Here is a 22063-nt window from a genome sequence, read left to right as displayed (position 1 = left end):
TGAGAGCCTTGTTCTGGTTCTCATAGACTTGTACCCATAACATCTGTGTTCCAGACAGTCAGAAGTTATGGGCCCAAGAAGGTGCTGCAGGACTGGAGTGACACTGAAAAAGATGAAAACACCAGCACCAGAGGGTGAGTATAAGACTGGGGCAGGGGGCTTAGGTTTAAATCACCACTCCTGCAATAACATAAATATGTATACACCTTTTTTTATAAATAAATATGTGAAAGGGAATCGGTCACCAGGTTTTTGTTATGCAATCTGAGAGCAGCATAATGTTGGGGCAGAGACCCTGATTCCAGAGATGTCACTTGCTGGACTGTTAGCTGCAGTTTTTATAGAATGCCTGACTTCTCTGCTGTAGATGTAGCAGTGCTCAGATTGCTGAGCTGTGTATAACCCTGATTGGCAGCGGTGTACACCGCATTGTCAGCAAGTTGCGAATCGGTGATGGGGCAGGTTTATTGTATTGACTATTTTAGAAAATAGTTATTTTCACCTATAAACAATTGTCTTTTCTTTGATTTTTGGCCTTGTATTATTCCTCCTGGAAATCTTTTGATTGACCACACTGTCACCTTTTACTTTTAACATAGTCAGGACAGATCAAATCATACATAAACTGTGTGGCGCCCACCCCGACAAAGATAGAGGTAATAACCAGTTGCAATTTCCAGGAGGAGTAATGCAGGAACAAGCCATTGATAACTACGAAATAAAAATAATGTTCTCCAAAATAGTTAAGAGGAATATAACTGTTTATTAGAACAGGCGCTTCATACGGTTGGGGACGTCCACTTCTTTCTTTTTTTTTTTTTTTTTTTTTGATAGTCCAAAATTCTTTCTTTAAAGGTGTGTGTGTGTGTGTGTGTGTGTGTGTTGGAGGTCTTACCGCTGGGACCCTTACTGACCCCAGTAACGTATGTCCCCTGATCCCAGCAGAGCGTTTCAGCTTGGCTCCGCATACTTGGCAGTGATCTGGGGGAGCCCCGCTTGCTAGTTCAGGAACACCAGAACAGGGAAGTCGAAGTTACGTACATTACAGTATATAAACTGCTCAGTCCCCATCAGCACACACCAAATAATGAGACAAACTTCATCCAGCTGCCACGTTTCCAGTGTATTTTGGTTCATCACCATCTCTGCTTGCTGTCAGTGTAACTTGGGCTCATCTAAGATCTGAAAACATTTTTTTTTTTTTTTTACTTCTTTCTTGACTTTCAGCAGCTGTTGTAACCTGTTTATGCAGTTGTGTAGACTCATGCAGAGCAACAATAATTTATCCTGGACTAGAAGGAAATACCCCAAATTATACAACGAAAAATGTCCATATCACAAAAGTGTTCTCCATATACTGCCTGGGGCAGCGAGGCCTCTTTTAGAGTATGAAGCCCTGAAGACCGGAGGGAATCTTGACCTGCTGCAGCACTAATGTGTTTGTCCAGAACTTTGGTCACCAAAACCTGGCACCCCCACGGTCAGGGTCCATTCCCCTCAATAAGAGCCTAGTTGCAGTAACTGAGAGTGGCCACTAGAGCTTAGGTGTCCCAGCTCTGTACACTTTTATGGGCCACTGCAGGACCTATGTATAGCTGACCGCTCTGGCTGACGACTGTTGGTCCCCCACCTAGCTGATATGAATGGCTTAATGGGGTTATCCAGCGCTGAGCAGAGCCGCTCATGGCATCGGAGGTGAGCAGTGCCGATGAGGTCGCAACTCTGCACACCTGCGTGCACCATCAGTATGTTTCATGCATGGGTCCTGTGAATTATGAGTACAGCCAGCCATGCACATGAATTGTTGGCTGAATGTTGTTTGGCAGACTATCCCTCCCGACTCCTCCATGTTCATGAGCGCTCGGCTTGGCCGAGTGTTCACGTCGTTTTGACGAGAAGAGAAAGCTGCTGCCATAAATCTCTGCCAGAGTCTTATCTGCCTTGGAAATTCCAATGGCCCTAGTCGTCTTCATCACCGATCTGCAGGATAACTTATTGATTGTTGGTGGAACCCACACCGATTGTTAGAATGGGGCACTTTTGTTCCATTAAAATGGAGCCGCAGTGCGCCTGCGCTTGACCAGCGGCAGCAGTGCGCCTGCGCTTGACCAGCGGCAGCAGTGCGCCTGCGCTTGACCAGCGGCAGCAGTGCGCCTGCGCTTGACCAGCGGCAGCAGTGCGCCTGCGCTTGACCAGCGGCAGCAGTGCGCCTGCGCTTGACCAGCGGCAGCAGTGCGCCTGCGCTTGACCAGCGGCAGCAGTGCGCCTGCTCGACCAGCCTAATCTTGCTTACATTGGATCTAGACTGGATGTAAAGTCTCAACCTTGATTATTTTTTGCATTGTAGGTGCATTTCTCTTTAATTTTTCGAATGATTTAGTGCCTTTTCAGTGATTGTTTGGACTGGAGCTTTTATGTAGAAATCCGCCCGGAGTGTTGAGCTGTGGACATGTCTCACACATGGTGTCCTGGCATCTTCCCAGAGAATCCTTTTGTCACTGCGGATCCTTTTGTTTGGGCCTTTTTGACGTTCCGTGTTTTTTTTTTTTGTTTTTTTTTTTCCTGTAAAGTAAACTTTCTCTTCTATTAGTTTCTCACATAATGGGATATGAGGTGATGTGTTCTCCTGGTCTGGGAGAAAAAGCTGCTGCATCTGTAGAGTTACTGGAAAGCCATGACAGACCACCGGACCATGGTGACCCCCGGGACAAGCCTCTATTGAGAGCAGCGACTGGGAATGGACATAATTATAAAGAAACCTTTGAGCAAATGTCTTAAAGAAGGTTGTCAGGGATTCTATAAAATAAAGTGGGCCAATTGAGTCCCTGGACAAGCCCTTCTCGTTAGGGCCCCCCAACAACTCATTCTCTTTCCCTTTGTGCATCCAGAAATACTCGAGTAACTTGTCAGCGATTTGACGTAAAGTGACTTTTAGAGCAATTTAGAGGGGAAAAAAAAATGCAAAATTGTAAAGTATTTGGTACCATAGTGCATGTCCGATAAAGACAGCCAAACTGGGTTAGATTTTTTGCAATCCTTATGGTCGGATTTGTTCATGGGTCCATCCCCATTGACCATCATTAGATGTAAAGCTGTCATCTTCACATTGCTATGGAGGGAAATGGTAATGTTTAGTTACCCAAGTTATTTCCGGGAGGAGTGACTGAAGAATGGCGCAGTGCAAAGATGCTCCAGAATCCTTATTTTCAAGCATTTAGTAAGATCAGACCGATCCTCTTTAATCTGACTGCACATCTCTTAGGCTTTCTTGGCGTAGGATTAGCTGCGTGGGCCTCTATGACCTGCAGTAATTGCCCTGTGCGCCAGTCTAATTGATTTCATAAGTACATTAGCAGACAGAAAACTGTCATTTATTATAGGAAGGAAATCTATTATCTGTGCATCACCCCAGCACACTCGGGCATTAATAATTTATCTGTAAAATTATGAATTTGATTAAAAATAATTTTCCCTTACAATGCGAAGGACACCTATTACATGGGAAAAATATTTTACATACACAATTCCTTTTTAGTTAAAAGAATCACATGAAGATTCATTCTGCAATCTTCATTCATTACAAGTTTCAGATTTTTATTTATTTTTTAAATCTTGTGGAATTGTCTCTCCCAGTAATATAGGCTGGATGTGAGCTCTGTGTCTCTCCCAGTAATATAGGCTGGATGTGAGCTCTGTGTCTCTCCCAGTAATATAGGCTGGATGTGAGCTCTGTGTGTCTCCCAGTAATATAGGCTGTATGTGAGGTCTGTGTGCCTCTTCTAGTAATATAGGCTGGATGGGAGGTCTGTGTCTCTCTCGCAGTAATATAGGCTGGATGGGAGCTCTGTGTGTCTCCCAGTAATATAGGCTGGATGTGAGGTCTGTGTGCCTCTTCTAGTAATATAGGCTGGATGTGAGGTCTGTGTCTCTCCCAGTAATATAGGCTGGATGGGAGGTCTGTGTGCCTCTTCTAGTAATATAGGCTGGATGGGAGGTCTGTGTCTCTCTCGCAGTAATATAGGCTGGATGTGAGGTCTGTGTGTCTCTCCCAGTAATATAGGCTGGATGTGAGGTCTGTGTCTGTCCCAGTAATGTAGGCTGGATGTAAGGTCTGTGTGTCTCTCCCAGTAATATAGGCTGGATGTGAGGTCTGTGTGTCTGTCCCAGTTAATATAGGCTGGATGTGAGATCTGTGTCTCTCCCAGTAATATAGGCTGGATGTCAGGTCTGTGTGTCTCTCCCAGTAATATAGGCTGGATGTGAGGTCTGTGTGTCTCTCCCAGTAATATAGGCTGGATGTGAGGTCTGTGTGTCTCTCCCAGTAATATAGGCTGGATGTGAGGTCTGTGTGTCTCTCGCAGTAATATAGACTGGATGTGAGCTCTGTGTGTCTCTCCCAGTAATAGGCTGGATGTGAGGTCTGTGTGTCTGTCCCAGTAATATAGGCTGGATGTCAGGTATGTGTGTCTCCCCCAGTAATATAGGCTGGATGTGAGGTCTGTGTCTCTCCCAGTAATATAGGCTGGATGTGAGGTCTGTGTCTCTCCCAGTAATATAGGCTGGATGTGAGGTCTGTGTCTCTCCCAGTAATATAGGCTGGATGTGAGGTCTGTGTCTGTCCCAGTAATATAGGCTGGATGTGAGCTTTGTGTCTGTCCCAGTAATATAGGCTGGATGTGAGTTCTGTGTCTCTCCCAGTAATATAGGCTGGATGTGAGCTCTGTGTGTCTCTCCCAGTAATATAGGCTGGATGTGAGTTCTGTGTGTCTCTCCCAGTAATATAGGCTGGATGTGAGCTGTGTGTGTCTCTCCCAGTATTCTATATTTTTTGTGATCTGTGAGGAGATCGGTTTATAAGATGTATTGGTTTGTCATGGTGATCAGTGAGGGTGCTCGCCTCAGCTCGTTACGCGATCGAACCTAAAGCATCAGAGTTTGAAAATGCTCGAGTTACCCATTGCCTTCTCTTATGCTCAATCCAGTCACTAGCCGTGGTGTGCACGCTCGCTCATCACTATTTGTCACCATTTAGCAATGGCATAAAGTTAGACACTCTGCAGCAGCAAAATGGTAGATTTTTTTTTTTTTTAATTAGAAAATTGCCTTAAGGTGTTGTCTGGTGAAATGAAATTATCACCTATGGCTGCTTTCACACATCAGTTTTTTGCAATCAGGCATAATCCGGCGCTTTGCAGAAAAAACGCATACTTTTTTTTTTGCCGCCGGATGCGTTTTTCCTCATAGACTTGCATTAGCGCCGGATTGTGCCGCATGGCCTAGCGCTGAGTCCGTTTTTGCTGTACGCGACATATTTAGCAGATGCGGCGGCCGGATGGAACGTTGCAGCGTTTTTTGTCTGCAGCGAAAAACCGCATCGCGCAGGATCCGGTGTGACTTAAAATGCAGGCCTATGGACGCCGGATGCGGCGGCCTGCTGCAAAAAAAACGCATCGGGCGGTCGGATGAGTTTTTTTTTTTTTTTAAGTTTTTTGAATAAAACTTTCAATGATGTACTGGCCGCCATGTTGTTTTTTGTTTTTTTTTTTCACTGAGTATTGCAGCGTCTCTGTATTAGGTTACATTATGTCATATGTGGGCACATTTCCTTTTGTATGGCCCCTGCCTTAACAAGACAATCTGACCTTATTGCCCATGGCAACCAATCAGACTTCAGCTACTATGGAAAAGTGAAAGCTGCTTTCTGATTGGTTATGTGCATTAAGGCCCGTTTTTGCTATAAGAATGAAGCCCCTTGAGAATTTCAAGATGTTTTCTGCTAGGACAGACAATACATGGTGAAGATTTGATGAGTTAATGGGTGTAATGTGTTTTTTGTTTTTTTTTCCCTCCCTAAAATTGGGTATTTTGTTTATTCAGTATAACTGGCCTTGTTGCCCATAACAACCAATCAGAACTCAACTTTCATTCCTTAGTCTGACCTACAGAGATGAAAGCTGAGCTCTGATTGGTTGCTACTGGCAACACGGCCATTTTACAGGTTTGATCATTGAAGCCCCCCTTTTTTTTTTTTCTTCTTCAAGAAACCAAGTTTGCTTGGATATACAGTACAGACGAAAAGTTTGGACACACCTTCTCCTTCAAAGAGTTTTCTTTATTTTCATGACTCTGAAAATTGTAGATTCACATTGAAGGCATCAAAACTATGAATTAACACATGTGGAATGAAATACTTAACATAAAAGGGTGGAACAACTGAAAATGTCTTATATTCTAGGTTCTTCAAAGTAGCCACCTTTTGCTTTGATTACTGTTTTGCACACTCTTTGCATTCTCTTGATGAGCTTCAAGAGGTAGTCACCGGAAATAGCTTTCACTTCACAGGTGTGAGCAGCTTTTCTTGCCATAATACAAATTCTAAGTAAAGAAACGAGTGGCCATAATTACTTTAAGAAATGAAGGTCAGTCAGTCCGAAAAATTGGGGACATTTTCCAAAGTGCAGTGGCAAAAACCATCAAACGGTACAAAGAAACTGGCTCACATGAGGACCGCCCCAGGAAAGGAAGACAAAGAGTCACCTCTGCTGCGGAGGATAAGTTTATCCGAGTCACCAGCCTCATCAATCGCAGGTTAACAGCAGCTCAGATTAGAGACCAGGTCAATGCCACACAGAGTTCTAGTAGCAGACACATCTCTAGAACAACTGTTAAGAGGAGACTTTGTGCAGCAGCCTTCATGGTAAAATAGCTGCTAGGAAACCACTGCTAAGGACAGGCAACAAGCAGAAGAGACTTGTTTGAGCTAAAGAACACAAGCAATGGACATTAGACCAGTGGAAATCTGTGCTTTGGTCTGATGATTCCAAATTTGAGATCTTTGGATCCAACCACCGTGTCTTTGTAGAAAAGGTGAACGGATGGACTCTACATGGCTGGTTCCCACCGTGAAGCATGGAGGAGGAGGTGTGATAGTGTTGGGGGGCTTTGCTGGTGACACTGTTGGGGATTTATTCATAATTGAAGGCACACTGAACCAGCATGGCTACCACAGCATCTTGCAGCGGTGTGCTATTCCATCCGGTTTGTGTTTAGTTGGACCATCATTTATTTTTCAACAGAACAATGACCCCAAACACACCTCCAGGCTGTGTAAGGGCTATTTGACTAAGAAGGAGAGTGATGGGGTGCTACGCCAGATGACCTGCTCTCCACAGTCACCAGACCTGAACCCAATCGAGATGGTTTGGGGAGAGCTGGACCGCAGAGTGAAGGCAAAAGGGCCAACAAGTGCTAAGCATCTCTGGGAACTTCTTCAAGACTGTTGGAAAACCATTTCCGGTGACTACCTCTTGAAGCTCATCAAGAGCATGCCAAGAGTGTGCAAAGCAATAATCAAAGCAAAAGGTGGCTACTTTGAAGAATCTACAATATAAGACATATTTTCAGTTGTTTCACACTTTGTTGTTAAGTATTTCATTCCACATGTGGTAATTCATAGTTTTGATGCCTTCAATGTGAATCTGCAATTTTCAGAGTCATGAAAAATAAAGAAAACTGTTTGAATGAGAAGGTGTGTCCAAACTTTTGGTCTGTACTGTAGTACATACATACACAGCTCTGGCAAAAATAGAGACCACTTCCACATTTTTCAGTTTTTCTGATTTTTCTTTTATATTTTTGAGTGAAATGTAAATTGTTCTTTTATTCGACGTCTCGGAATTTCCAAGTAATACATTATGTATTTATTTTCTGAAAATGAGAAATGGTCAAAATAGCAAACAATGCACTGTGCTTTCACACCTCAAATAATGCAAAGAAAACAAGTTCATAATCATTTAGAAATGACAATACTAATAATGTTTTACCACAGGAAGAGTCAGAAATCAATATTTTGTGGAATAACCATGATTTTTAATCCCAGCTTTCATGCATCTCGGCTGCTTCCACCAGGCTTACACACTGCTTGGGGTGACCTGATGCCACTCCTGATGCTAAAATGTAAGCAGTTCTTCTTTGTTTGATGACTTGTGACTATCCATCTTCCTCTTGATTACATTCCAGAGGTTTTCAATGGAATTCAGGTCTGGAGATTGGGCTGGCCATGACAGGGTTTTGATGTGGTGGTCCTTCATCCACACATTGACCTAGCTGTGTGGCATGGCGCATTGTCCTGCTGGAAAAAACAGTCCTCAGAGTTTGGGAACATTGCCTGAGCAGAAGGAAGACATTGTTTTTACAGGATAACCTTGTATATGCGGCTTGATTCATACGTCAAAAAAACACAACTGTTTGTTGTTTTTGTTTTTTTTTTTTTGTTGAATTAAACTAACTTTATTAAACGTTCTGTAAACAAATGACACCCCAAAAACGCAACAAATCCTGCTTTTTTGGAAGCAGTGTTTTTACTGCCAAGAGTAGGTTTTGCCTGCAAAAAAACAAACAAACGTGTGAACATGACCTAAAAGACCAGAAAAAAAAAATAAGCATCCTTGATTTGTGTAAGACAAAAAAAGGCACACCAGAAAAACAAAACACTTCTGTCCATAGGCTGTGTTTTGGTATAGCAATTTAATCCAATTCCGTCCCTCAGTGGAAGATCACTGTGCTGGTTAATGGAAGAAGATTTAACACTTCAGTTAACAACGTTTGTGGGGATCATGAAAACAAATCTCATCTTTTTTCTGTCTCCTTTTGTAGGTACCATCTAGCAAGCTGAACGGAGCACAGTCATGGCTCAATTTGCCGCTGCGCCATTTGGGGGTAAGCGAACCTTTTTTTTTTCTTATTTTTTTTTGATACTGCATTGAAGTTAATGTCCTGTCTGGGTCTTTTTTTATTCATTCATTTTTAACAACCTATTAAAATAGGGAATGTGGCGTTCATGTACAGATGGAAATGTAACTACAATTTTTATTATTTTTTTTTTTTTTAATGAATATTCGCATGTCAGTAATGGATGTTATATCTCTAGCAAATGCCTTCTCTTAATTGCTGGGACCCCCCATCTCATCAATTCTGATGGTGTATGAGCTACAGTGCTGCGTCCCCTTAAGTTTTTGGTTTGTATTTTTTTGTTTTTTTTTTCCTCTGCACAGAGGTGTCGTCAGCCGCTTTCTGCAGCTCCTCTTCAATTAATGAGGGCACCTGCAGCACAGCATGTTGGCCTGGAGCATTGCCGTGCAGGGGGGGGAAACCTCCCCCCTCCCCTCCCCCCCAAAAAAAAACATATGGGGTCCTTCGTTCTGATTCCATGGCAGTGTCGCGGGCGGAGGAGGGGACGCTGCGCTCACCCACTGCCCGGGTCCTGCTGCTCGGTGGTGGCTAGAGCGGTGGGCCGGATCCCGGGGACTCGAGCGGCGCTCCTCGCCCGTGAGTGAAAAGGGGAATGATTTTGGGGATTAATTGTCCGTGACGCCACCCACGGTTGTGGTGAGGTTGTGACACCACCGCTGCTCTGGAGGGGTTCGGGGATCCCGGGAGCGATGACAGGGAGCAGCTCGGATGTTGTTTTTCCCCTCCGTGGGTAGGGGGGGGTTGGTTGTCCCGGGGCCCGGTGAGGGGAGGATGGCAGGTGGGTTACGGGACCTGGTGAGGTGCAGGGTCGCGGGGGCAGCGCGGTGCCGCACGGCACCGTGGTACTCACTCAGCCAATGATGAACACAAAGTCTCCGGTAAAACAAACGGCTGGATGGACGGGTCCCGCAGACGGCTGCGGTAGTTCTTCTCCCGGTAGGTTGGCGGTGACTGCCTTTCCCTGCACCTGTGTTGTGTTCTTGGTTCTGGTGGCTTCCCACCGGTAACCCGCTCCCCAGCTTGAATGGATACTGAGGGAGCCCCTTTTGCCCGCAGGCTCTGGCCCTGGAAACTGTAGCCTTGGCGGTGACTGTATTTCCCCTCACGGTTTGAGCTGTTGCCTTCAATCGGGTCTTGACTGCTGGGAAACCCCGGAGGTTCCCTTCGCTAACGGTTTTACTGCGACTCCAAGCCTGGTCGGGGTCCGTAGGCCCTGCCGAATGGTGCTGGCTTCTCTTCGCTCTCCCGATCTGGTACCGGCGGGCCACCACCCGTCCCCGGTCCTTACGGTTCACGTCAATCTGCCTCGCCTGCAGACTGTCACCACCGTCTGCCAACCTTGCTGTATGTGCCCTGGCCACGCACCCGGACACGGTCAGTCTCCTCTACTACCACTTCACTCTTCACTTCCCTAACCAATCTGACTTCCTTTTCCCGCCTCCAGGACTGTGAACTCCTCGCTGGGTGCGGCCAACTGCCTGGCTCCACCCCCTGGTGTGGACATCAGCCCCTGGAGGGAGGCAACAAGGATTTTTGTCTGACTTCGGTGTGCCTAGCCGGGGTGTGGGGGTGTGTTGTTGCAGTACCTGTGACGACCTGACTTGTCCAGGGCGCCACAGCAGTCCTAGAGATCATTTAAAGGGGTATATCATTTTCTCGCATAACAGTGCACCCTTCCCTGTCTCTCTGCTTGCTTGTGCAGGGTGGTGTGGTTGCAATCCTTGACCAGTGGCATGTCTGCCCTGTCTGATGGTGCAAGCTGGGGCATCGCATCGCAGTACCTGAGGAGGGCAGTGTCACTGAAGATGGCTGGGATCAGAAGATAATATGCTCCTACTTCAGAGCCACACTTGCCAGCTATTGGAATGAGCTTTCAAAGGGGTTTTCTCACAAAGTTGATTTTAATCAACAGATCTTGGAATAATGATGATTTGTACAATTGGATGTGTGTAATAAAAATGTTCCTGTGCTGAGATCTCATATATGTGTGTCTGCTGTGTACTGTGTAATGGCCGTGTCTGACCGTACAGGGACATAATCTGATGACACCACAGCTCCTGGGCCGAGAGGAAGGAAAAGCGAGTGAATATTTGTTTGTATATGGACCCCTGAATTGTAAAGAGCTGTTGAATATGTTTGGGCTATAGAAATAAGATTATTATTTGTGGAGGAGAGGAGGAAACCGGAACATTTTAAACCCTTCCATTCTTGACAACACAGAGTTTTTTAATATTTAGTTGAATTGTGAAGTGTCTTATTTTTGTGATCACTTTACAGTTTTACAGCTAAAAGGACATGGAGAATAGCCCTTTAAGCCAGTTTCCCCAATTCCAGTCCTCAAGGCCCCAAACAGTGCGTTTTCTGGATAATATTATTTTTTTATTAATAATATTATTATTATTATTATTTATTATTATTATTATTATTATTATTATTTATTATTATTATCTGGAGCGTGTGGCATGCACTACACCGGAAATCTCACACCAGGCAGGTACTGGCGGGAGATTTTCTGGCGTACTGAACACTACGACACTTAAGGGAATCTGTCACCAGGTTTTAGCTCCTCCATCTGAGAGCAGCCTAATGTAGAGACAGAGACCATGATTCCAGCGATGTCAGTTACTGAGCTGTTTGCTGCCATTTTGATAAAATCAATGTTGTTTTTTTTTCTCTGCTGCAGATCTAGCAGTTACACAAAACTCATGAATATGCTGGACTACCTGCAGCATGATAGGTAGTCCTCTAATGATAATATCCTGCTGATTAATCAGTGATTTTATCAAAACTACATTAAGCAGCTCATGTCAACAAATTCCTATATTTTCTCCACCATAATATTTGTGATACCTTAACTCAAAAGAATATATAATCAAAAACAAAAATCTGAATATATTGTGTAAAATATTTTATTTTTTATTTTGCAAAGTATTTTTTTTTTTTAAAAAAATTTAGTTTAATCTACAACAATAAATAACACCAAGAACAAAGTCACTTGAAAAAACATAAACAGAATTTTTGACCATAGTTTATTGGCAAGAGAAGTGGAGGGATATTATACTCAAATTGTAAGATATAAGAATATCAAAAAATTGTATAAACCCAGCAACACCCCAACACTCTTGCCAATATTTACATATATTGTACTAATGGAACTAATAAATATAATATAAAACCACAGTATAGATCTAAATATCTTCTCAGTCTTTCAACAAATATTCAAATAGATATCAAATTTCACAAATAGAATAGTTCTAAGGAAATATTTGTATCAATAATGTATGAAGGGATACATTTTCAAATAAATATTGATTACTATAAATTTATACAAGACTCAGCCGATTAATATATAGTGATTATAAATAAATATCTTACAGATGAAAAATAGGTGATTTATAAATACGCCTATTATTGCTAGATGTCCACTAAAATAGCACCCATTTCCAATGTCCTACAAACAGGCTCTATTTATTATTGTGTAGATCGTCCGTGCAATACTCACGTATCACTAGGTCAGAGAAACCCACCAAAACACCTTGACGCACGTTTCAAGGAAACCTTTTCAGGAGACTGAGCAGCTCAGTAAGTGACACACCCCTGGAATCTGGATCTCTGCCCCTATATTATGCTGCTCTCAGATTAGGTGCAAAAACCTATTGACAGATTCCCTTTAAATGTTGTGACTTTTCAAAGCTTTTACCCCAGAGTTCTGCCTTGAAGCTTTGATGAATCTGACCCTATATATTTTGTTTTATTTACCCACTTCAATAATAATGCGTTGCTGCCTGTGTTTTGCTGGCAGCCAGCAGATTTTTTACCATCTGTCATTATTGGATAATAATGTGATATACTAATTTACATTTATTCATTCTTCTTTTTTTTTTTTTTTTTTTTTTATAGGGAATTTGGATATCTGGGCAATAACGGTGGAGGAAAGAGCGAAACATGACCAACAGTTCCATGGACTCCAGCCAACGGCGGGGTATATTACCGGTAATTATCCATAGTCACGTGTGCGCATCCCACCAGGTGCTGGCAATGTTAAACCAGCTGAGGGGTACTGGCATGGTGAGCAATATATAGGCTTCATCCTGAGCCATCGGCAACCAGGATCACCGCTATGTGCAATCATTGCTGCTTAACCTTATAGAGGCCACAGGCGATGGTGTCTGTTGTGCAAACACAAAATTAGCAGCATTTTTGCTTTGACCCCAGAAACTCAGCCCCTTTTACCGGCCACCCTGTATATGTGAATATTGCAGACGTGAAGCATTGTGGGTGCGGTGACCGGCCGTTGTAAACCTGGCTCCTGTCCTTTACATCCTCTAGTAATGGGATTTGCTGCTGCTAATCTCACGCAGAATCTGATTAATTTGGAGGAATGGATGCTCTGTTTCCGAAAACTGCCCCTTCCACCTACGTCCAGTGATTAATTTCAGCAAGTTCATGTGGAGCTCAAGGGCCCTAAATAAATTAACACCCCAATTACAACCCAATGGCTTCCAGTCTGCTTCCCTCCCCACCTCCTCCGCCATGGCCTGCTGGCTAATAGTAAGTTTTGTGTATGCTGCAAAAATGGAAATATCATTACACAAATTAACGTCGACTCCCTCTTCATCTCCTGTGTAATTATTATATACTTTCCACTGCAGTCGGCTCTGATTACGGATATTCTGAAAATTCCTTCAATGATTCATTGACGCTAGGATTGGTCCAGCATTGTATGTTTGTTTCAATGGGGGAATAAAGCCACAGCCAGAAGCTAGGTGGTCTTTTATTGGGGTGCAAAGACCTTTCCCTTTTAAGAGGCCATCCCTTGCGTGGACAAAGGCTATTTCTCTTGGGTGAATCTGTGTGCATGGCGTACAGTCGCATATGTTTGCTTTTTTTCTTATCTAGATTGCTCAGCATATTGCGATCAGAAGTGTCCATATGGTGACATAGCACTAAAGGGGGTGTTACACGCAGCGATATCGCTAGTGAAAGCACCCGCCCCCGTCATTTGTGCGTCACGGCAAATCGCTGCCCGTGGCGCACAAAATCGTTAGGAGCCGTGACACGGACTTACCTGCCTAGCGACGTCGCTGTTGCCGGCGAACCGCCTCCTTTCTAAGAGGGCGGTTCGTGCGGCGTCACTAAGCAGCCGCCCAATAGAAGCGGAGGGGCGGAGATGAGCCGAACGTAACATCCCGCCCACCACCTTCCTTCCTCATTGCCGGCGGCCGCAGGTAAGCTACACTTCGTCGTTCCCAAGGTGTCACACGTAGCGATGTGTGCTGCCTCGGGAACGACGAACAACCTGCGTGCTCAACAATCAACAATTTTTTTTTTAAAAGGAACGACTTGTCAATGATGGACGATTTGGTGAGTATTTCCCATCGTTAACAGTCGCTCCTTGATGTCACATGCAACGACGTCGCTAACGATGCCGGATGTGCGTCACAGAATCCGTGACCCCGGCGATATATCGTTAGATACGTCGTTGCGTGTAACTGGGCCTTTAGGTTGCGCGATCGCTCCTGGCTATCATGCTTAATCTTGCCCGAAGAGCAAAAAATGTACTACTGTGCTTACAGGTGTCATGTAACTCGCTGGCTGTTGTGGAACCAGAAGATCCAGCAATCCCTTCTGTATAACAATTCAGGGGTTTTTTTTTTTTCTTATTCTCTTACCTTCTTTTATTTTTCTGCAGGAGACCAGGCCAGAAACTTCTTCCTGCAGTCTGGGCTGCACCCGCCTGTACTTGCACAGATATGGTGAGTATCCTCTGCAGGCTGCCCCTGGTCACGAACACTTGTCTTACTGTTTGCCAAGTCTTCAGTCCATTTTGGTTATTTTGATCAATGGCGCTAGGGGCAATAAGTGAAGTTTCAGTCTCTGATCAATGTCCGTTACTTGGATATTGATAACCTATCCTTAGAACATCAATATTAAATAGGTGGCGATCCGACAAATGTCCGTCTCTCCAATCGGCTACTTTCGGAGGCAGCTGGATGTAAACATTGTGTGGAGTCATGTAGTGGAAACAATGGTAGCAGACGTCCGCTCACCTGTCTAAAGGTCGCTTTACACGCAACGACATCGCTAACGAGATGTCGTCGGAGTCACGGAATTTGTGACGCACATCTGGCCTCGTTAGCGACGTTGTTCCGTGTGAAACGCATGAACGACCGTTAACTATCAAAATTACTTACCTGATTGTTGACACGTCATTCCTTTCCCGATTATCGTTGCTGGTTCAGGACGCTGGTTGTTCGTCGTTCCTGCGGCAGTACACATCACTACGTGTGACACCACAGGAACGAGGAACATCACCGTACCTGCGGCCGCCCGCAATGCGGAAGGAAGGAGGTGGGTGGGATGTTTGTCCTGCTAATCTCCGCCCCTCCGCTTCTATTATGCGGCCGCTCAGTGACGCCGCACGAACCACCCCCTTAGAAAGGAGGCGGTTCGCCGGCCACAGCGACGTCACTAGGCAGGTAAGTAGTGTGACGGGTGTTAGCAATGTTATGTGCCACGGGCAGCGATTTGCCTGTGACGCACAACCGACGGGGGCGGGTACGCTCGCTAGCGATATCGCTGCTTGTAAAGTGCACTTAAGGCTGCGTGCCCACGATCAGGTTTCACAGCATTTTGGATGCTGTGTATTTTCACTGTGTCCAAAATGCTTCATTGTGCAGTAGAAGCACGATGGATGGGATTTCTATAAATCCCATGCCCACTGTCCTTGGCTTTCCAGCAGCGTAAACTGACCTTCGGTGTGGCTTACTGAACCACAGCATGTCAACTTATTGCTGCAGAGATGCGAGTATTCTCCACACGGAGAACAGAGAGAGACCGCAGCGGTGCAAACCCTGATCATGGGTACGGGCAGCTGCGGTCACCTGCGGACAGCACTTGCGGCCCCGCAGAAGAGGACATGCTGTGTCCAGGTGCAGCATGTCCAGATCGTGGGCACGTACCCATAGAGCTCAGTCTTGAACGCCAAAAAATCCAGAAAAGACAATGCAACCAGCACAGTGTTTCCGTGAGGATAAAATCCAATTTATTCGAATGACTAAAGCATCCAGAATAAGGGTGGTGTCACACACAGCGACGACAACGACGTCGCTGCTACGTCACCATTTTCTGTGACGTTGCAGCGACGTCCCGTCGCTGTCGCTGTGTGTGACATCCAGCAATGACCTGGCCCCTGCTGTGAGGTCGCCGGTCGTTGCTGAATGTCCAGCTTCATTTTTTGGTCGTCGCTCTCGCGCTGTGACGCACACATCGCTGTGTGTGACAGCGAGAGAGCGACGAAATGAAGCGAGCAGGGACTAGGAGCCGGCATCTGGCAGCTGCGGTAAGCTGTAACCAAGGTAAACATCAGGTAACCAAGGGAAGACCTTTCCCTGGTTACCCGATATTTACCTTCGTTAGGAGCGTCCGCCGCTCTCGCTGCCAGTGCCGGCTCCTGCTCCCTGCACATGTAGCTGCAGTACACATCGGGTAATTAACCCGATGTGTACTGTAGCTAGGAGTGCAGGGAGCCAGCGCTAAGCAGTGTGCGCGGCTCCCTGCTCTCTGCACATGTAGCACAGCGACGCGTGTCGTTATGATCGCTGCTGCTTCTGCTGTGTTTGACAGCTAAGCAGCAATTATAGCAGCGACTTACAAGGTCGCTGTTGCGTCACAGAAAATGGTGACGTAACAGCGACGTCGCTGTCGCTATGTGTGAACCCAGCTTAAGAGAGTGGTACAAAGCATGTGATAAAAAAACAAAGAAACCGGCAATGTGTTTCTAACCTACGTTGGTCAGTGACTAAGGACCAATGTAGGTCAGAAACGCATTGCCATATTATTTGCTTTTTATCACATGCTTTGTGCCTCTTGCTTATTCTGGATGCTTTTAATCATTTGAATAAATTGGATTTTATCTTTTTTTTTTTTTTTTTTTTTTTCATGCAAACATTTTGCTGGTTGCATCGTCCTTTTTTTTTTCTGGATTATATGGAGTCTTGACTCCACGGCTCTGGAAACTTTGGTGCTCATTCCCTGGTATTACATGCACCTCTATCACTTCAGTAGTAGATGAGCTGCAATACCGGCGCATGTCCAGCTTACATGGCCGGGGCGTTCTGGCTCCCTACAGTGTTTACATCCAGCCACCTCTGCAAACAACTACCAGGTGGGGGTGCCAGGTATCGCACCCCCGCATATATATTATTAATTGCAAGTCATCAATATACTCTCCTTGTAGCATTCCTTGCCTGTCATGGTCATTGTAAAGGAAATTTCCCGCTATGCATGGACTGCATTTTTATTCCATGGAGGAGCAGAAGACACATCTGGCAGCCATTAATCTTCCAGCAGAGCAAATGGATTGTGTATTTTTTTTTTTTTCGCCATTAGGGGTAAAGGTGAAAGGACCTTGACGACACACCTTCTGATGTGTATGGGCAGCCATAATGCAGGCTTTACAGTGTCAGATTTTGCTCAAAATTTTTCATTGTTCAACTACATATACCATATATAATTGAGTGTGTCTACCTGAATATAAGTCAAGGCACCTAAGTTTACCACAAAATTATAAAAACTTATTCACTAGAGTATAAGCTTTAAAATTATAAAACGCACCCCAAATTCAGAGAAGGAAAGTTGGGAAAAAAGGTTTGTAATGTTAAAATGGGGGTCCGTCTTATAATCTGGATAAAGCTTACTGGGTCATTGCGGCGGAGCAGGGTGAAAGTACTGTGGCTCAGGGTTGTTGTGGCAGTGTGGCAACTCTTGAGGGTTGGCAATACTGGGGGCTCAGGGGTGTCACTGCAGACGCCATTGAGCTGGCGGGTGGCGGACCCCGTTGGGCTCACCGGCGGTTTCTGTGATGGACTCCAAGAAAATGGATGCGGAAGCAGCGTGTGCACAGATTGATATCTTGGAGAGATTTGTCTGCACACGCGCCGCTTCTGCAGCCATTTTCTTGAAGTCTATCGCATCAACCCCCTGCTGGCTCAACTGGGTCTGCCATCCACCAGCAGGCTCAAGGGCGCCCGCTGCGACACCCCTGAGCTCCCAGAATCGCTGACCCTGTCCTGTGACCCTGCCGTGCCAACCCTATAAGCTATATCCGGATTATAAGATGCTCCGGATACCAATCATCTGCTGATGGCCGTCATATTTACACAAGTCGATCAGAAATGTGGTGGTTTTTTTTTTTGCTTATCGGCACGTGTGAAAAGGCTGGGGCCTTCTGACTGAATACCACGGAGTACTGCTAATTCTCGGTTATGTAATCGTACAGAAGAACATGTCACCGCAGTGCCCCGGTATTGTCAGTGACGTCCCTGTCAGGTGACGGGCACGGCATCGCCCCCCTCGGACAGCTGGGGCTCTTGCTGTCCTGTAGGACTTTTCCTGAAGCCCGGTCTGAGGCCGCTCTGTCTCCTCACTAAATTGTACAGGATTCTCCCTGCTCCGCTTGTTACTGCTCATGACCGGCCCAATGTGTTCATTCTCCCTGAGAGATAAATGAAGTCCTGTCTCTTCCTCTTACGAGACATTACATCTCCAATCTTGTGTGGAGAAGCCCATTTGCTCATGAATGCATTTTCTGCATTAGCCTTCTACTGGGAACCCGTCCAAGGATCTTCTGAAATCTGCTTGAATTACAGCCTCAGATAAATGAATTGTGCCAGCACAGTGTAGCGGCTTTCATTATGGGGCGGCGCTGATGGTTTATATGGATGTAAATAATTCATAATTAGGGGAGGACGTGGAGCGCTGATCCAGCCATCACCGTGATCTATAGCCGGGAAGAAAAAGAAATGGAATATGGAGTTCTTCACATGTATCAGCCCTTTTCTCACTTCGTATTAACCTCACTTTTTAGTTCAGGTTCACATGTCTGATCGCAATACTTGGACAGATATTGCGGGCCGCATTTCCGAGCCCTGTGAGACCCTGCAGTGAAGATTCCCCTCCCCCCCACACACACACACACTTGTCACCTAACCACTGTCCAAAGGAACCCAGAGTCACATACAACCCACTGCACCATCGTTAATGGCCTCCCAATAGCCGAAATGCCAAAATCCCACCTACAAAAAAGTCCAGACTCGGTGGCAGCCTAAGGACGCTTTCACACTGCGTTCCTTTCCCTGTTCAGTGGTCCTGTTAAGGCTTCCATCCGAGCCCCCTGCAAAATGAGTTTTGGATTTATGTGGCGACTATAATGGTGCAGACTGAGTCGCTGTGTCCTCTGTCATGCACCATTTTAAAGAGTATATGCTTACTGGAGGCGGACTCCCAGGCATAGTAGACTGCGCTTGTGTGTCCGTCTCCAATAGGCGTTTACTCCCGAAAATGGTGCAGGACAGCACACATGGCGACTCCGTCAGCACCATTATAGTCAAGAGTCCCCTTCAGCGCATACGTCCGAAACACGATTTGCGTGGGGGGTTTGGACAGAAGCCCCGACGGGATCCCTGAACAAGAAGAGGAACGCAGTGTGAAAGTGGCCTAAGCATTAAGGGATTGCAGCACACATTTTAGCGCAACATTGTCGTAGTTCCCCATGCGGCAGGTTGTTAACCATTTCTGCAGGTCTATATTTTGTGGAATTGGTGGGATTTTGAATGTTTGACCCCCGCTGTGATGGGGTCCTTCTCTGATATCACAGAATCAACAGAGCGAGAGATAAGTGAACAATCCAAAAAAAAACATTTATTCCAAGCAAAACAGAATGTCCATCAAATAATCCACCACACGGAGGGTAAAAATAGTCCAGAAATGGCATAAATGTCCCCGGAGTTCAGTCACAATCCTCCAGCAGTCCTTCTCCAGAGAAATTGGGGTTTCTCGCAGTCTCTCTGGGGTGCTGGCCGCAGCCTTCGCATCTCCCATAGAGGTTCATTCTTAATCCTTCTCTCTTCTCCTGCTCAGCCAGACTGAATGAGTAAGCCCTCAGGTAAGCAGAGCGTTTGGGTGGATTCCAGGCCCCCTCCCCCACACCTAGGGACAAAAGCATTTCAAGGAGTTATAACCCTGCAGACAGGATAAACAATACATTGAATAGACAGACCACTACGCCCAAAACATGAACCCACACAAAATGGTACACAACCCACAATATCCCACCTTCACACCCGTCCATTATAATACAATGGCTATTATTTACGGGACAATGTAGAAGTGGTTCCAGCTTCACAGGTATAAAATATTTATTGGTAAGATTAAAAACGTCTTAACCACTACCTCTAAAGGTCCAGTCACACTAAACAACTTACCAGCGATCCCAACAACGATAGGGATCGCTGGTAAGTTGCTAGGAGGTTGCTAGTGAGATGTCACACTGCGACGCTCCAGCGATCCCACCAGCAACCTGCCCTGGTAGGGATCGCTGGAGCGTCGCTACACGAGATGCTGGTGAGCTCACCAGCAACCAGTGACCATCCCCCAGCGCCGCGTGGAAGATGCTGCGCTTGGTAACTAAGGTAAATATCGGGTAACCAACCCGATATTTACCTTAGTTACCAGTGCACGCAGCTACACGTGCACAGAGCAGGGAGCAGCGCTCACCGCTTAGCGCTGGCTCCCTGCTCTCCTAGCTACAGCACACATCGGGTTAATTAACCCGATGTGTCCTGCAGCTACACGTGCAAGGAGCAGGAGCCGGCACTGACAGTGAGAGCGGCGGAGGCTGGTAACGAAGGTAAATATCGGGTAACCAAGGACAGGGCTTCTTGGTTACCCGATGTTTACTTTGGTTACCAGCCTCCGCAGAAGCCAGCTCCTGCTGCCTGCACATTTAGTTGTTGCTGTCTCGCTGTCACACACAGCGATCTGTGCTTCACAGCGGGACAGCAACAACTAAAAAATGGCCCAGGACATTCAGCAACAACCAACGCCCTCACAGCAGGGGCCAGGTTGTTGCTGGATGTCACACACAACGACATCACTAGCAACATCGCTGCTACGTCACAAAAGTTGTTCGTTAGCAGCGATGTTGCTAGCGATGTTGCTTAGTGTCACGGGGCCTTAAGTCCTTGTAGTAGAAGCACAAACGCGTTTCAGGGGCACTTAGCACCATTAGTCACCATAAATATGGTTTATACCATAAATTTACAAGTTCACTGGTTGTAGAGCATGTTCTGTGGCCACGATGATTTCCGTATTGGTAGCTTTTCATCTTGTCTGCACCATTCATTTTCTTCTCTGATTTAGATTTTGTGTGCTGACAATACCGGTAGTAGTAGTCGTCCTCCTCCTTCCCCCATATTACGTACTATGTAAGAATGTTTCTTTATTGCATTTCCAACCATATGATCAGTAATACAGTAGATCTAATATCAGCATCACTTAAAGGGAAGGTGTCGCGGATTTTTATAATCCAAACAATGATTCCTTGTAAGATAACATGAAGTTATAATGTTATCTTGCAATAAATAAAGATGTCTTTCAGTTTTTATAATCTTTGAAAGCTGGCAATGGGGGCTGCCATGTCACATTCCAAGTTCTAGCACGACAGTACAGCCTCAATTTACAGCACCTCATGGACATAGGGGATAGTAGTCGGATTCCGACCCCTTTAGTTCTGTTACTACTCAAATGGTAACGCCTATGTGGGCTGCCCAATTCCCAGCCGTGGGTGGGTTCAGGCGCCATTTTTCCATAGCCCACGCTTTTGGCTGGGCTGTATTTTTTCCCCCTACCGCCAGGATCTGAACAGGAACAAGCAGCACCAGCTTCCTAACAGCTCCGCCTCCTAGAGTCCTAGAGAACAGAACCAGCTTTACCGACGGCTGAAGATCAGCGTTGATCGGTTGAGGGGCGGCGCTGATCTGTGGAGCAGCGTTCATCGGTGGAGGAGCGGCGGCGTGCAGCGGGGGAGGAGCAGCGTTGATCTGTGTAGGAGCGGCGGCGTGCAGCGGTGGAGAAACGGCGCTGATCGGTGGAGGAGCGGTGGAGAAACGGCGCTGATCGGTGGAGGAGCGGTGGAGAAACGGCGCTGATCGGTGGAGGAGCGGTGGAGAAACGGCGCTGAGCGGTGGAGCAGCGGTGAAGGAGCGGTGCTAATCGGTGGAGCGGCAGCCTGCACCTGAAGATAATAAACCACAGGAGAGTGACTCACCCATCGGTAAGTAATACTGATATACAATTGACAGATAACACACATATACTGTTACACATCTACACAGACAGATCAGAGCCCCCACATATATATATATATATATATACACACACACACACACACACACTGTGGTTAGAGCCCCTTCCCCTTATATATAAATATGCTCCATCCGCCATGCTGCGCACTCCCAAACGTGCTCCATCC

The 22063-nt window shown here is 45.9% G+C and overlaps 1 protein-coding gene across 2 annotated transcripts in view; it reads left to right on the top strand.

The window, feature by feature from the left end:
- ITSN1 (intersectin 1) overlaps positions 1-22063 on the top strand; it is a 287902-nt gene that overhangs the window by 25887 nt on the left and 239952 nt on the right. For both annotated transcript variants that reach the window (XM_075335003.1, XM_075335004.1), the window contains exons 2-4: positions 8656-8718; positions 12652-12744; positions 14444-14507. In XM_075335003.1, the coding sequence (XP_075191118.1) occupies positions 8688-8718; positions 12652-12744; positions 14444-14507 (188 nt within the window). In that variant the 5' untranslated portion in view covers positions 8656-8687. The remainder of the gene's footprint in view (positions 1-8655; positions 8719-12651; positions 12745-14443; positions 14508-22063) is intronic.

The sequence above is a fragment of the Anomaloglossus baeobatrachus genome, chromosome 2 (genome assembly GCF_048569485.1).
Source record: "Anomaloglossus baeobatrachus isolate aAnoBae1 chromosome 2, aAnoBae1.hap1, whole genome shotgun sequence".
Taxonomy (NCBI): domain Eukaryota; kingdom Metazoa; phylum Chordata; class Amphibia; order Anura; family Aromobatidae; genus Anomaloglossus; species Anomaloglossus baeobatrachus.
This window is presented reverse-complemented; position numbering and strand designations above follow the sequence as displayed.